Source organism: Melanaphis sacchari, unplaced genomic scaffold, assembly GCF_002803265.2.
Source record: "Melanaphis sacchari strain LSU unplaced genomic scaffold, SCAv2.0 Contig528_pilon_pilon, whole genome shotgun sequence".
NCBI lineage: Eukaryota > Metazoa > Arthropoda > Insecta > Hemiptera > Aphididae > Melanaphis > Melanaphis sacchari.
Window position 1 is genome coordinate 1 of NW_020271360.1, and position 15,911 is coordinate 15,911.

General features: G+C 28.2%; 1 protein-coding gene across 3 annotated transcripts; it reads left to right on the plus strand.

Moving 5' to 3' along the window:
- Positions 1 to 6,204: 6,204 nt before the first annotated feature.
- On the plus strand, positions 6,205 to 11,062 carry LOC112599521 (endoplasmic reticulum mannosyl-oligosaccharide 1,2-alpha-mannosidase). Of its 3 annotated transcripts, none has more exons than XM_025346445.1 (9): positions 6,205 to 6,275; positions 8,280 to 8,393; positions 8,466 to 8,633; positions 8,712 to 9,042; positions 9,467 to 9,615; positions 9,702 to 9,893; positions 9,956 to 10,143; positions 10,204 to 10,495; positions 10,559 to 11,062. In XM_025346445.1, the coding sequence occupies exons 2-9, from the start codon at positions 8,304 to 8,306 to the stop codon at positions 10,916 to 10,918; spliced, it is 1,770 nt and encodes a 589-aa protein (XP_025202230.1). In that variant the 5' UTR covers positions 6,205 to 6,275; positions 8,280 to 8,303; the 3' UTR covers positions 10,919 to 11,062. The 3 variants fall into 3 exon arrangements, with proteins under 3 accessions (XP_025202230.1, XP_025202231.1, XP_025202229.1); XM_025346446.1 differs by lacking the exon at positions 6,205 to 6,275 and adding an exon at positions 7,552 to 7,641; XM_025346444.1 differs by lacking the exon at positions 6,205 to 6,275 and having other exon boundaries at positions 7,846 to 8,393.
- Positions 11,063 to 15,911: the final 4,849 nt, after the last annotated feature.

Here is a 15,911-nt window from a genome sequence, read left to right on the forward strand (position 1 = left end):
CAGTTACGTATTGCTTAACATTTTCTTGTTCACGTAAGGTTTTCCTTCACTTCTACGAATTTTCATTACGCACTGACTGTTTTTTTGGCATTTTATTAGTAATAAATAGGTAATACTTTAAGTAAAATAAATATACGTGAAAATATACAGGTAATGTGCGTATTACATATTCCGTTTGAACGACCAACATATACTGATAAGTGATAACTGAAATAATTATTTTTATTATAGGACGGATCGTGTTACAGCATGGGAAATAACATTAACATGGTCAAAAATAGAAATAATATATTTAGTGGCACTTAGCACGTTATTTCACCACAAAATCCTGGCACATACCACACACGTTATCTAGCGGATGTTTTTACCTATAATATTATTAACCAAGGCACTTAGCCCGTTTCACATGTTATTGGGCTTGGCACTTAGAACATTTTTCTGAGGCCGTTATTGATTTCAACTCCTCAACTGTTTTATAATATCCACAGAGTACACAGACCAGTAAACCAGACCACAGTGGCACAGTACAACAGAAATCAGATTATCAGAATATAATAATGTAATTACCAATTTATAATAAATTACTGATATAACATTATAACGCGTGTGGCTAAAATGCTTATAGTAGATAATAGATATTACTGATAATAGTATTAGCAGCTAAATAGCAATCTATATATGTTGCAGTTGCTACTCGCTAAAATACTATTACAAATAACTACTAAAATACTATAGAAAATAACAGCTATTACATTAATCTAAAATAATCTAAATAGTAAATAAATAGCAAATAGCAATATCAGTTTAGTAATAGCAGTTTAGCAATAGCAGTAGTTATTGTATAACCTAACTTTACCATCACTAGCGTGAACAATTATTATCTATCATGAAAAATAATAGAACATAGGTATTTTAATTAAATTTTACTATTATAATATTAAACAAATATAAATATTTTAATATTAATTTACTATTACCAATATTCGAATAGAAAACGTAATTTATGGACAGATAAATTCTGATAATTTTGATCATGTTTTATTAAATAAATAATACTTTTAATACGTATTTTAAGATTAGGTGCTTTTAAAACGGTTTTCAATGAGGAACAGGAAAATCAACTTGTTAATTACATTAAAGCAATGGAAGCTTGTTTGTTTGGTCTCACTACAAAAGAAATTCGACTTTTGGCATATCAACTTGCAGAAAAAAATTAAATAAACCATCCATTTGCCAAAGAAAATGATCAAGCTGGTTTAGATTGGATGTACAATTTTATGAAAAGACATCCAGATTTGTCAATTCGTAAACCTGAAGCTACATCAGCTGCTCGAGCTTCAGTTTTCAATCCTACAGCAGTAGGTAAGTTTTATACCTTACTATCTGATGTAATAGATACTCATAAGCTTCAAGCTTCGCAAATATACAATGTCGATGAAACCGGTATTACTTGTGTACCAAAAACACAAAATAAAGTAGTTGCTTGCCGTGGACGTCGACAAGTAGGTGCTTTAACTTCTGCAGAAAGAGAACAAACTGTTACTGTCGAAATATGCATGTGTGCCGATGGTTTATTTATGCCCCCTATGTTAATATTTCCCCGTGTAAGATCAAAACCAGAATTAATTGATGGGCTCCACCTGGTTCATGGGCAGAAGTCCACCCAAGTGGATGGATTCAGAGTGATTTATTTTTAACATGGTTTGAAAAGTTTATTGTGTTTTCTAGAGCTTCTTATACCAATAGAGTATTATTTTTGCTTGATGGCCATGCTACCCACACAAAAAACATTGCACTTATAGATAAAGCACGTGAAGCTGATGTTATTTTACTTTGCTTCCCTCCACACTGCACCCATAAGCTTCAGCCCTTAGACGTTGCTTTTATAAAACCTCTTAGCATTTATTATTGTGATGAAGTGAAAAAATGGTTAAGAGAGCATGTCAGTGAACACAGAGTAGTAACGCATTATCAAATTGCATCACTTCTAGGTTAAGCATTCTTAAAAGCTGTTAAAATGACTACTGCTATAAATGGCTTTAAAGCTACTGGCATATGGCCACTGGATCCTAATAATTTTAATGAATCGGATTTCTTAGCTAGTGCTACAACAGAAATAGAGTTGGAAAATCAAGAAAAAGATGGTTCAATTGAGGAAAATATACCACATACATCATCTTCACCAGGCTGCTCTAATAGTAATAAAACAGCAGATTTAATAGATGAATTCATACCACCTACACCAAAACATTCTTCTTTACCAGGTTGCTCAAATTCTTCACCAGAAGATTTAATGCCAATTCCAAAAAGTAATAAGACAACTAAAAGAAATTCTAGGAGACGTGGCAAGACTGCAGTTCTAACTGAATCACCGTATAAAAATGAACTTTTGGCTCTATCAATCAACAAAACTTCTATAACTTCAGTTAAAAGATCTATATCACTAAATAACACATTAGAAGAAAAAAAAAGAAAAAAGTTATGATTAGAAGTTCAAATGAAAATACTTAAAAAGAAAAAAAATCAAATTCCAATATCAAGTTCTGAAAATGATGATGATATTTGTTTTTATTGTAATGAACTGTACTCTAAGTCTATTGATGGCTGGATTAAATGCACACTTTGTAAGAGATGGCCTCATAATCTTTGTGCTGGCATTGATGAAGAAGAAGACTCTACATTTGTGTGTGAATTTTGTTCATAATTTTATTTCAATGTATTACTCTAATATCTTTTACTAATTATTTTCTTTATACTTGTTACTCATAAAATAATTTGTTAATAAAAAATAAGAAAATGCATATTAATAAAATAATTAATAAATCAAAAAATGTGTGTTTTGTCAATTTTTATTCATTTTATAAAACATACCCCATTATATGGGGCAAAATGGGACAAAATGAGCTTTTTAAGTTTTTAATTTTTACTAAGTGAAAAATTGTTTTATTGTTATTAGATGATAGTAGTATTATATTAGATAACATATAAGATCATATGACTCCATTTTTAGAAAAATATCATGTGAAATTAACATTTTATTCTTACTAAAACCTTATTGTCACCATTTTGCCCCACGTTCCCCTAGCACACAATCGAATTAAAACAGACCTCTAATATTTTATTTCCGATTCTATAATACGTTAATTTTGAGAATCAATCGTTTGATTTAAGTTTAATCTTATAATCATTTCTTGCCACTTTGAAAAATGAAGAATATGTGTTTTTGATGTTTCATGTATTTTTAAATGACCCGACAAATTTCTCCAATCATTATAACCGAATTCAGAGACCACTCCTGAATCAGATAAGTTGTAATTAAACATTCTATAGCAGAAACAGAACACAGTATCATTTTTTTTTTTAATAAACCAACCAGGACCTTTCTAATTGTTCTCCATTATGCAAAATACGTTGATAATATGCACTAGAAAATTTCCTATTCAATTGGTTTTTCGGAAAATCAAAATTTTTTATTTGCACGGGTCCTTTTTTTTTATGAATAATATTCGAATGGAATCGGTTAATTTTAGTGGCCAATCGCTTGGGTCATCTGATATTATTTTAGAATGTTCAACACTATTTGTTTCCATAACATCCTTATCCGAAATATTGTCAATTTCTTCATAATCAAATGAATCAGAATCAATAGAATCTCTATCAGAATTAGAAAATAAATCGACTTCTATCTTGTGCAAAGAGTTATCAGATATACCGTGAGAAGTGGACGGTAAAAAGTTCAAATTGCAATTTGATTGTGTGTCCTGACTCGAAGTTATAGTTAATCCAGAAGTAGTTGTAATTTGTGAACTATCATTATTAAGTTGTTGAATGCCGTCCATAGATTGTTTCAATAAAAATTTAGTAAAACTCCCTGCTTGTTTGTTGATAAAGTTTTTTTTATTTTCTCGAATTTTTTTTATATTCAGCACCGGAAAGTCGTTTTCGTGACAACATGATCAATGTGAAATTGTGTTATGTTATAAGTTTATAACAATATTGAATTATTTAATAAAAAAAAATATAGTAGTATACAAGTTTAAGAAAACAAAAAACATTTTCAACACGTCTAGGGTCCAGCAACTTATACAAGAGTTATTAATTTTAAATATATATATATATAATTTACGAAGTATAAATAGAATAAAATATATCTTAGCTTTTTAAAAATATAATAATATAATTACCGATTATTTTTTGTTTTTGACGTGTCGTCATAGAGCGTAGACCATAGGGCTATCATAGATCGTAGTTACTTCACCGACGGCCGATGGTTGGAAAATTAAATATGGTATTATTAAAATAGAAGACTACGATTATATTTGGTAAGTGCGTAACATAAAAATAAATATATTAATAGTGATCGCTTGAAAAATTGAGCGCTCGATTCGACTTAAAATTTTTGCGTACTAAACACAGTACAACGCTTTCGACGTCAGGAGGTATGACAATCCGCCGCAGGCGGATTGCCCTGTCAGGTATCGATATTCGCTGGACGATGACTGATACCTAGACACTCAATTGCCGTTTTCGTAACAAGCTACGGGACGAGGTTCTTCCACATTAGATAGGCAGGTTCGAAACTCGTTCCGGCGAAATCCGGGCTGTACGATAACTGACCACGTATTCGGATTTTTTGCATTTTTTTTTTTAATTTTTATATTTTGTGTTAATTAATTGTAATAATCTGTTATCAAAAAAATGATGAAATATATATAGTTTTTTGATCTTCGACTCACTATTTATCACGATTCGCTAACGTTTGACATGTATTTTCATTAACACGTTTAAAATCTTCACTTTGCGCTCACATCGCCTACCTGAGAGGTTTAAACGCGTTTAAATGGATTTTCAATGGCGATCGCTTGATTCGACTTAAACTTTTTGCGTACTAAACAGCACAACGCCTTCGACGTCAGGAGGTATGACAATCCGCCGCAGGCAGATTGCCCTGTCAGGAATCGATATTCACTGGACGATGACTGATAACTAGACACTTAATTACCTTTTCGGAATGTGAATTTAATGAAATAACCCACCACTAAACGTTCGAATTGGACTTTTATATACTTTTATTATATTATAAGATTATTATTTACGCGTTTAAAACGACACCGCCAAAGTGTAGAACCACCAAATCAGAGGTACCAACGTCTCAAACATCGTTATCACTGATTTCGCCTACTAGACTTTTCTAACTGCGGTATTCTAAAGTCCTGTTTCCGACCTAGGAAATTCACTTCAAACGATTTTCAGCTACCTAGGGTATTCACATACAGCGAGTTTTACCGACCTAAGGTATTCACTTACAGCGAGTTTCACCGGTGCTAGTCAGTAAATAAAATATATTTATGGAAATAATAATGTTCTATTTTTATCGAAAACCATTTACAGTCAATATGACCGTATGGACTACAATTTAAATATATGATATATCTACATACATTCACTTAAACTGTACACGTTATAGTGTTTGACGTGCGTATATCGGTATGCAGTATACACTATACTAATTTATTATACATTGTGATTATTCGCTATCATAACCAGTGGCGTGTCATACATGTGTGCGATGTGTACAAATGCCACGGGACCTCGGCTTTGGGGGGGCCCATTATTGTTTAACGTAGCACAAAAAAAAAAATTAAATTAAATAAATACAGTTATTTACGAAAAAATAAAAAAATAGTTTTCATTTTCAAATGGTTCTCATTTTCTTAATCTGATATCAGTATATTATTGTTATAAAAAATAGATATTGTATTTCCGTGATGTACTGTACTTCTGTGACGGCGACTAAACGTTATTTATAGCAATCTGTTTCCCGTGGTTTTTTGTTATCGCCTTGTCGCTTATAGGCCGTCGTATTATAGTCTTTATCTTCATATTTCATATGTGCATATACAGACGTCTATGACATAGATTTACACGATTAACACGTTGGCGACGAGCGCCGTTTTTGCTGTTCTGTTCATAGCGATAATATATTATCGCTATTCCTCTCGTTAAAGCATTACGTGATTGTATTATTTCAGGATACTTATTACTTTATAGTCTCATGTGTCGTCGTTTAGAGTCTATTCAAAATAATTTACAAAATACTCCATAAAATATTAACTTTATTAATTTTAATTATTATTATAATGGCATCAAAATCTGCTAGTGAAAAGGCCGAAACGGAAAATTAAACAAAAGAAGACCTGTTATGGATGAAAATTGATATATATTTAAAACAAACCACGAAGAAACAGAAAAAGAGCAAGATATTGATAACTCAGGTATATTATTAAATACGATTAATACTGATAGTAATTCTGCCTTAGAGCCAACTGAATATCTAGTATTGATACTAATAATACTAAAAATGTTGAACCTAATATTTTTATAGTTTAATCTGTGAACATTTTCCTACCGACAAAATTAATTTTAAAGAACCACTCAGCCACCAAGAAAAACGTTATCATTTCTCAAGGGCCTTGTCAGCCTAAGGCTCATTTCCAACTGACAGTGATAATTCTAGATAATTTTCAGAAAAATTTTATTATTTTACAAATCAGGTTTAAATAAAATATATTGTCAATGCTGTTGGTTGTTTTCTACTCAAGATAGAATTAGTTCATCATGGGTTACGGGAAATAATGATTGGAGACATCTTACTCAAAATATTAAACGCCATGATAATTTTAATAAAAACGGAAAGTACCTTGTGGGATTTATATATCTATAACTATAATATTATTTAGAATAAAAAAATAAAGGGGGCCTTTTTTTAGTTTTGCACACGGGCCCATCTTTGGGATAAACCGCCACTGAATCATAGGTACTTATCATGAAACACAAATTTATATTAATTTATAAATAATTACGTGTTTGGACTATAAAGTGCAAAAAATCGCAAAATTACAAGATATAAACAATGCACGTATTTATTTATTGACTAAAATAAAATCAAAAATTGTAATTATCTATGGATAAATCAAAATATTTTGAAAATTTAAAGTTAAAACATGTATAGAAATTTAAAATAGGTACTATAAACATTTGCTGAACATTTTAAGATTTTACGGTTATTTATTTTTGAATTATGATGAAATATAGAAATACATTTTGACGAAAATTGGTTTGGCTAAAAAGTTATAGTTTTTCCTTCGTTTTATTTATTTATTTTTTTTTTTGTCTTTCTCATATAAGTATTAAGAAAAATCGAGTTATTAAAATACCTATTTTACTCTTGACTAAATCCAATTTGCTACCGAAAACCTTCTATAGAATTAAAAATCAAAGCATTTTTACTGCCACAATATGTGATAATATAATGACAAATACATTGTGCACTTAAGTTTGGATAATGCACGACGAAGATAAACATTCAACACGTATCTACAGGTGTGTCATTATAGATCTATCGTCAATGATGCTTTCTTTGAAATATTTTTACGGTATTTGATATCATGTGGTTTATTATCCTGAAGTATTTCATACGAATAAATTAAAATAAGTAAATATTCTTTGTATATAATACGCAGTAATCAAACGGTTTATAATTGACTGTAATCTAATCGTAAATTCGGTTGTTTATTTGCAAGTACCTACTTGGATAGTGACATCGTGGAACTGGATATAATTAATATAATATTATAATAGGTAATAGTTTATTTTATTTTATTGGTGCATTTTACTGCGTAGTTAAATATTTTATGTTTGAATGTTTGTTATTGATAAATTTAATATTATTTGTTTGGGGTGTCTTACTTTCATTAATAATACCTCAATCCCATTTCGTTTATCACGAATTAAAATAATTTTACTATCTCAGTCACGGTATTCCAAGACCGTAATTTCAGTACTCGGTTTATGATTTATAATTTATATCTGTGGTTTTTATCAAATGACGTTATCAACTTTTAAAACGATTTAGCGCATGCACACAACACAGGTTACAGATCAAATTTCAAAACGTTCCTACTGTTCGAAACAAAAATTTTGTTTGATTAATCTAATTAAATGTGTTATAATAAGTACATACTAGGTTTTTAATTAATTGTTATTTGTACACGTTGTACCTTATTTGCTCTAGACATACAAATAACGATTTATCATTTACGATTATTGTGCGTTTCTGTCGCCGTATTGTTATTGTACCTACGCTACCACTTTTTTTTTCCCGAATGGATTTATTGTTTAACATTTAAAAATTGTTTGCACCAGCGTAGGCGCTTAAAGTACTTCCTACGAGCATATAGCTTGTATTTAACTTACCTGATATATGTTTTCAACTATAGACAAAATACTGATATCTACTGAACATGATAAAAGACCATGTGTCGTTGAATTTCGACACAGTTTTGTTGACGAGTCCAACACAAAAATACAGTTGCAGAAGTTCTTATCGAAGGGTAAAGAATACAAATTATTTTTATTGTCATTATTCATGTAAGTAATTTAATTCAATTGTTTTTTTCCTATAGTGTTGGAGACAGTTATCAAAGTTACAGAAATTAATTTTATACCTGTTGGCTATTGTAGTATTAATATTACTACTTTTGTGGTTCATTGGAACTAGTAATAATTTTGAAGAATTATCTGAGACTAATGCTCTTGAATTACCACAAGCAACTATTTGGCCCCAGAATGTTGTATGTTTGATTATGAAGTTGATGATTTCATTGACCTATATGTTCTTGACTTATCTAACTAATAATAATCTGTTTTAGAAATCAGATTTACAAAGTTATGTAGATGCTGTGAAGTTTAATGAAGTTGAAGATGTCGAACTTCCAGATCAAAAAGAACAAATTGCTGCACCTGTATCTAATGATGCTGCAAGCTTACCGTCTGGCGAAGGTATTCAATTTAAGCCAGCAACTGGTCATAGACAAACTGCAGTTTTAAATGCATTTAAACATGCATGGAAAGGATATTGCAGTTATGCCTGGGGACATGATCATGTCAAACCCATAAGCAGGAAATATCAAGATTGGTTCAATCTAGGATTGACCATTGTTGATTCTTTAGATACACTATGGATAATGAATTTGAAAAAAGGTAGGTTCTGCTAGTACTAGTATTAATTTGATTTAACGGATGTTAACTTGTGTATCACAAATTAGACATCTTTATATATTATATTATTGTGTGTAACAGTAAAATAATGTGCATACAGATTACTAAAACTATTTTATTCTAGTTAATATCTGTGTATATGTATCAAATATATGAAAATATTATTTTTGATGTATTGAGCATAGACATTATTTAAAATCTTAATTTATAAAGAAGGCATAATTATAAAAATTTTAAATTTGCTTAGGTATATATTTTTACCTTTTAATTTTTAGTAAAAAAGCATAAAATGTATCAATTATGTAAAATTATGTTTTTGCTTAATATAATACTAATATTGGATTGTAAATTAGTATAAACACTATTTTCTTAATTTGATAAAATAATGGATTATGTTTTATTTTAGAATTTGATGAAGCTCGTGAATGGGTTAGTACTAGTTTTAACCTTGATCATTATAAAGATGTCAACCTTTTTGAGACTACAATTAGAGTGTTGGGTGGATTTTTAAGTGCTTACCATTTTTCAGAAGATTCATTATTTCTTGATAAAGCTGTGAGTATTAGTTCATTATTATTAAACACTGAATATTTTTATTTTTATTCTATATAATTATTATATTATTATTTTATTTGTTACAGGTAGACATTGGTTCACGACTTATGCCATGCTTTACAAAATCTCCATCGCCAATACCATATTCAGATGTTAATCTAATCTCACATATGGCTCATTCGCCCAAATGGAGCCCAGATTCGAGTACAGCAGAGGTATCTACCATACAATTAGAATTTAGAGATTTATCAAGGTCTACTGGTACAAAAAATTTTGAAGTGAGTAATGCTAACATAGTTAATAGCTTAATCTGATTATGACATATGCAATTAAATTTCAGACTGTTGCATTCAAAGTATCTGAACATATTCACACATTAGACAAACCTAATGGACTTGTACCTATCTATATAAATCCAAATACTGGCAAATTTCATAGAGGGTCTGAGATTAAAATTGGTGCTAGAGGTGATAGTTATTATGAATATCTTTTGAAACAATGGATCCAAACTGGAAAATCAATTGATTTGTAATTATCATTAATTATTAAATTTCAAAAGCATCAGTTAAAAACATGTGTTTATTATAGTTTGAAGGATGATTATTTGGAAGCCATTGATGGTATAATCACACAATTAGTGCGAACATCACCCAAAAGAAATTTAACATATATAGGAGAACTTAAAGCAGGATCACGAGAATTTCATCCAAAGATGGATCATTTAGTATGCTACCTGCCGGGCACACTAGCACTTGGTGTTCATTATGGTATGCCTTCTAGTCATATGAGATTGGCTGAAAAACTGATGGAAACATGCTATCGCATGTATGCCGATCAACCAACATTTTTATCCCCAGAAATAGTATATTTTGGTACAAATGTAAGGTTGAATTAATATTAAAATATCTAGCATTTTCTAATTTTGCTTATTTTTTTTCTACAGCTTAATGTCAATCAAGACATGTATGTTAATATAAATGATGCACACAGTTTATTACGGCCTGAATTTGTTGAAAGTCTTTGGTACATGTATCAAATATCAGGCAATTCAACATATCAGGATTGGGGCTGGTCAATATTTCAAGCATTTGAACGACACACTAAAGTAGCTGGTGGTTTTACATCCATTGGCAATGTGTTAGATCCAGAAGATACACGTCCTCAAGACATGACTGAATCATTCTTTTTTGCAGAAACCCTTAAGTATCTATATTTGTTAATGTCAGATGATCGGCACATGTTATCTATTGATAAGTATGTAGTTAATAGTGAAGGGCATCCATTGCCAATTAAAAACCGGTGATAAATAATTGATTTGATTATTTTTAGTTTTACTGTTGAGTTAATGCATGGAATTTTATTTGTCTTATTTGGCTGTGAATTTTTGTTTTATCGGTTTTGTATACTCGTCCACAATTACCACAAAATATTTTTACGGACTTTTAATACTAACTAAAATTTTTAAATTTAAATATTATGATATTTAATCAATAATTATAACATTTTTATTTATTTTTGGTTACTACTATGAAATTTTAAATTTATCAATGTTTATAACTTTCTTTATCGCTTATGACAACATTTTAGTGAAAGTAATATGTAACACTCAAAATTTAAAACTATGGATGGAAATTTTAATATAAGTTATGCCGTTATTAAATTGCTTTAATTAGATTAGTAAATTTACTTAATGTACATAAGCAGGGTTCGGGACTTAAAGCACTTATAATTGTTAAAATAAGTGTTTGAATAAGCATTCAAATAAGTATTTAAAAATATTAAAATATGTAAAAATACAGTCCAATAAAAACAATAAACACAATTTTTTCCTGTGAAATCACTTAATTTTTAATATTTAAAACTTAAAATATTTTTCTCTTTCTGTGTTTACAAATATATTAATTTAAGTAATACTTATAGATTTTCTGAAAAATTAATTTAAATTTTTATGGGAATAAACGAAGAAAATTTAATTGAATATATCATTAGATAGCTTGTTTAATGGAATGTTTGCAGATACTATAGTTTAATATGACTGATTAATCCATATTGAAATCTGATTTAGTTGAATTTTGATTTGCTAAAGTTTATTGGACTTCTCTGTGCTTGTTCATTTTTACATATAACATTATTTTGGTGTTAATCAGTTTTTGTGATATCTTATGCTTTTTTTTTAAATTTAATTTTAACCTTACACATTTTACAGTGCAAAACATATCTATCTGTAGAAAACTTATCTGACTCATATTCAGATATGTATCTATATGACTGCACTAGTAGATAACTTATCTTGTTCTATCGTAAAAAATAAATAAATAAATGAGACACAAATGATGATGAAAACAACATGATTTATGAATGTATGACAAACAAACATCGTGAACAAAAATCGACTGTGATTAAATTTTATGTTAATCACATTATGACAGTCTAATAATATTGTTAATGTTTATAATATTTTAATCATAATATAAATCAGGAATCGGATTATTTATTGTTTTTTCATAATACAATGATATTACAGCGTTTGTAATTTTAAACGTACTATGGCTGCACATATAGCCTGGACTGCAGCTCAACGCGACAATAGACAATTAGTAGATAAGCGAGAGAATATGAGTTCTGGTGTTTATTACTAGGACATGTTGTATAAAAGGAAAAAATTATTTTTAGTCTTAATTTTAATGTTAATACACAAAAAAAATATTAAACAATAACTTAAATTTCTAGATTTTTGTCAGTATGGCCCATATGATAATTAAGCAGAAGTGTGCAAAAAAGTAAAAATTATTAGAAAACAATTTGTTTAAAAAAACCATTGAAATAAGTAAAAAAAAAAGCACTTTCCGATTTCATATTTTGAATCATTGTAATATGACTTGAGTTTCCCCAAAAACTGCTAGATTTTATGTTAATGCAAAAAAATAAGCAAATGCTTAAGTCCTGGACCCTGTACATAAGTGATTAAATTATTGAAATGTTTTATAAATTATACATTTTTAACTATTAAACTGTTAACAATTATATTATTTGATTTGTATACTAATATTTATAGATTTATTTTGATAAATTAGAAAACAAGGAATTCATAACTAAACCATGATTGTCAATTTATGCACCTAAAATTATATTTATAAAAATGTTAGTGGATTTAATACCATATATAATAATGTTTTATGTTTTAACATTGAAAAATGTGATGATGCATCAAAACTTTGGTAGCAAACATGAATATTTACAAGTTTAAATTATAATACTTAAGATCTTTTAGAGTTTCAGTAATATAATTTGAATAAAAAATAATCCTAATTAATGTAGGAAATTAAGAGTTATTTAGATAATTTGTAGCATTATAACTCATCTTTTGTCTTTTCTTAATTTTCCAAGTCTTTGTTGTAGTCATCAAACTTTGTTTCTAATTGCCAACAATGAACCTATTAGCATCTTCTATTGCTTTTTGCAGATAATTTGCTTTGTGTCTTAAATGTTGCCAGATATATCCATTTGGAATTTTTCTAATTGCTACTATAAGATTATATGCATAAGAATTTCTTTATGAAAAGACAATTTTTCAATTAATAAAATTAGTTTTACTTAAGGGTTATTTAGGTTCATTGTAGTACTATATTGATCTTTGTAATGTTTAAGATTTAGTATACCTTTAAATATTATTTTTTTTATTTAATAAAATTGTATACTTTTGCAACATATTAAGAAATATTGAAGTTTATTATTTAGCTGTGATAGGCTAGTAGTGGAGCAATAACATACTCATATCAAATTAAATAAATAATTGAATTAATTAAATACGGTTTGTTTACATTTTGAAAATAGACATTTTTTTTTTTTTTTATTATTTTAATTTTAAAATATGACATGCAAAACAGTATTTAATTAAAGGTCTATTCTGGGTTATTTGTTTCTGACCTCAATGTTTTTTCTTTGCTTTAAAATGTATAAAATTCCATATTAAACATTTGCCTTTACTCAGTCTGTATCATGTTTTGTCAAATATTTGTTTTATGTGTATAGTCATAAATAAATTATTTGAATTCAAGAGAACTAAAAATAAATTTAATGTATATTTTGAGTTATAAACCTCAATTATAACTTATGAAATCTTCAGGGAATGAGAAAAAAATTTGAAGTTTTGAAGGTTTTTGGGTTATTGAGGTTCAAGTTATCATGAATCGACTGTGTTATAATTTTTAAATTAACTTATTATATATTATATATTATTTTTTTAATAATTTTATAATTCTTAATATGCTTAAATAAAATTGTTAACGCACAGTTTATTGTTAGTTGTGTACTTATATTTATTATTGTTTTTTAACCTATGTATATGATGTTTTTAATTTTTTTTTTTTGTAAAAATAACAAAAAGAAACTGTTTAATAATTAATGATGAATGTATAATTTAAATTATAATTGTTAGAACGTAGAAATGTTTTTTTGTTTGAATAGTTTATATCATAGACCTATAAACTTATTAACTAGTTTGGTCTATGGTTTTTATAGCTTATTAATTTTTTTTACATCAAATAAATTTACAAATAATTTGAAAATCATATCATGTTTAAAATAAGTATAATGTAATTATATTATTGTATACATGTAATATATATTTGAAGGAATAATGTTATAAAATTAAATCTATTCTATGGTTGAATTTTAAAACTAAATGATTTTTTTCATTACTTTCAGCCTTTTTGGTTTAAAGTGATGAATTACAACAATCAATAAATATTCTTCAAAACGTCAAAAGAGTCAAGTATACTCAAGTTAAAATGTTTTATCAACAAATAATAAGAATTAGCGGTTCATTCAAATCATATTCATCACTATCCAAATTTCAAGTTCATTCTAACAGTAAGGTGTAGTTGTAGTACTTAATGTAGAATGAAGTTGTTCTGTACACAGATCACCTGACACAATTAGGTACTATAATTATTAGACCGTAAGTCCAGAAACATTAAATTTACAATCAACATAATATGAATTAGAATCGTGTATACCATGACGTAATAGATCAATTTTATCACGGTAAATACATTCTATAATTATTTCTTTTTAAATTAATTATTTTAACATAAATTTAATAATAATATTATAATGTCCAACTAATGATTTCGTAAATACGATCATCATTTCCGTGTTGTCGACATTAATTTCTGTATCTGTGTTTACCTGAAATTTGGTTTCAACGTCATATCCGTCAGATAGCGTTAATCATTTCTCCGCGGGAACGATATTGTTGTAGAAATCAACAATACGATTTAAATGTAGAACACGGTTTTGCGTAGTATTGAATTGAATTTTATTTATTTTCGCGATTCGATTTTTAAATAGATTTCCGGAGAGCAAAGAACGAAACTTTAGGTGTATTCTTTTTACAATTTTCGTTATTCGTTCGGTATCCACCCTACAATAATATTATACTGACATGCGTTACATGAGACATTATGAGACATTCATGTCGAGTCGAATTTAAATCTCTGCAGTTGTCCAATGCCTACACCCGGTTCACATACTTTTGGCATTTTTTCACACGTCATAATTCATATTTTATTATTCTATTATTCTATGATTATTATTTTACTGTATATACTCTGATATACTACGACGTGTGAGACGATTACTTACACGTGTGTCGATACCTACTCGTTATAATATTATTATTATGTCGGTGTCACTATAAATATTTATTTTTATTGAAATTATTATTTATAATCTGATGGAATTAAGACGCGAAAAACGTGTTTATCGGCTAAAAAAATAAAAAATAAAATAAAATAAATTTAATTTGGTAAATCAATCAATTTGATTTTGTTCGAAATGGCGTCAACGCCGTGTAGGTATTTCGTAAAACGGTACTGCTGGTTTTCACCAAACTAGTATGATTTGTTATGCGATAAGATTATTTTTTTCTTTTAATTATATTATATATTTGCGTCGTGTAAGTACGTATTGCGCACGTCGTAAAGGTATAAAGGTATTAAATAAATATATAAATACGCGCAACATGCGGCCTTATAATATATCATTACTGTTTATTTTAAACGTTTTTTTTTTTTTTTTTTAATTCTATTTAAATTAAACATTCCGTGTGCACAATTCCAACAACATTGTATAGAATTTATAACAGCTAAAAACCTACCTATAGACGTTGTTTATGTTATATATTTTTTATAATGTAGGTACTCGTATTTGTATGTATTTTAAAATTTTCTTAACCACCAACTGAGTTGATTGATATTATATTGATAATTGTGATATTTAGATCATATTATGTC

Bases quoted from the DNA above. Each gene is read 5' to 3' on its own strand.
- LOC112599521 (XM_025346445.1), top strand. From the start codon at position 8,304: ATGATAAAAGACCATGTGTCGTTGAATTTCGACACAGTTTTGTTGACG. The intron at 8,634-8,711 runs GTATGTTTGATT...AATCTGTTTTAG, and splicing joins CTATTTGGCCCCAGAATGTT to AAATCAGATTTACAAAGTTA. The intron at 9,894-9,955 runs GTGAGTAATGCT...ATTAAATTTCAG, and splicing joins CTGGTACAAAAAATTTTGAA to ACTGTTGCATTCAAAGTATC.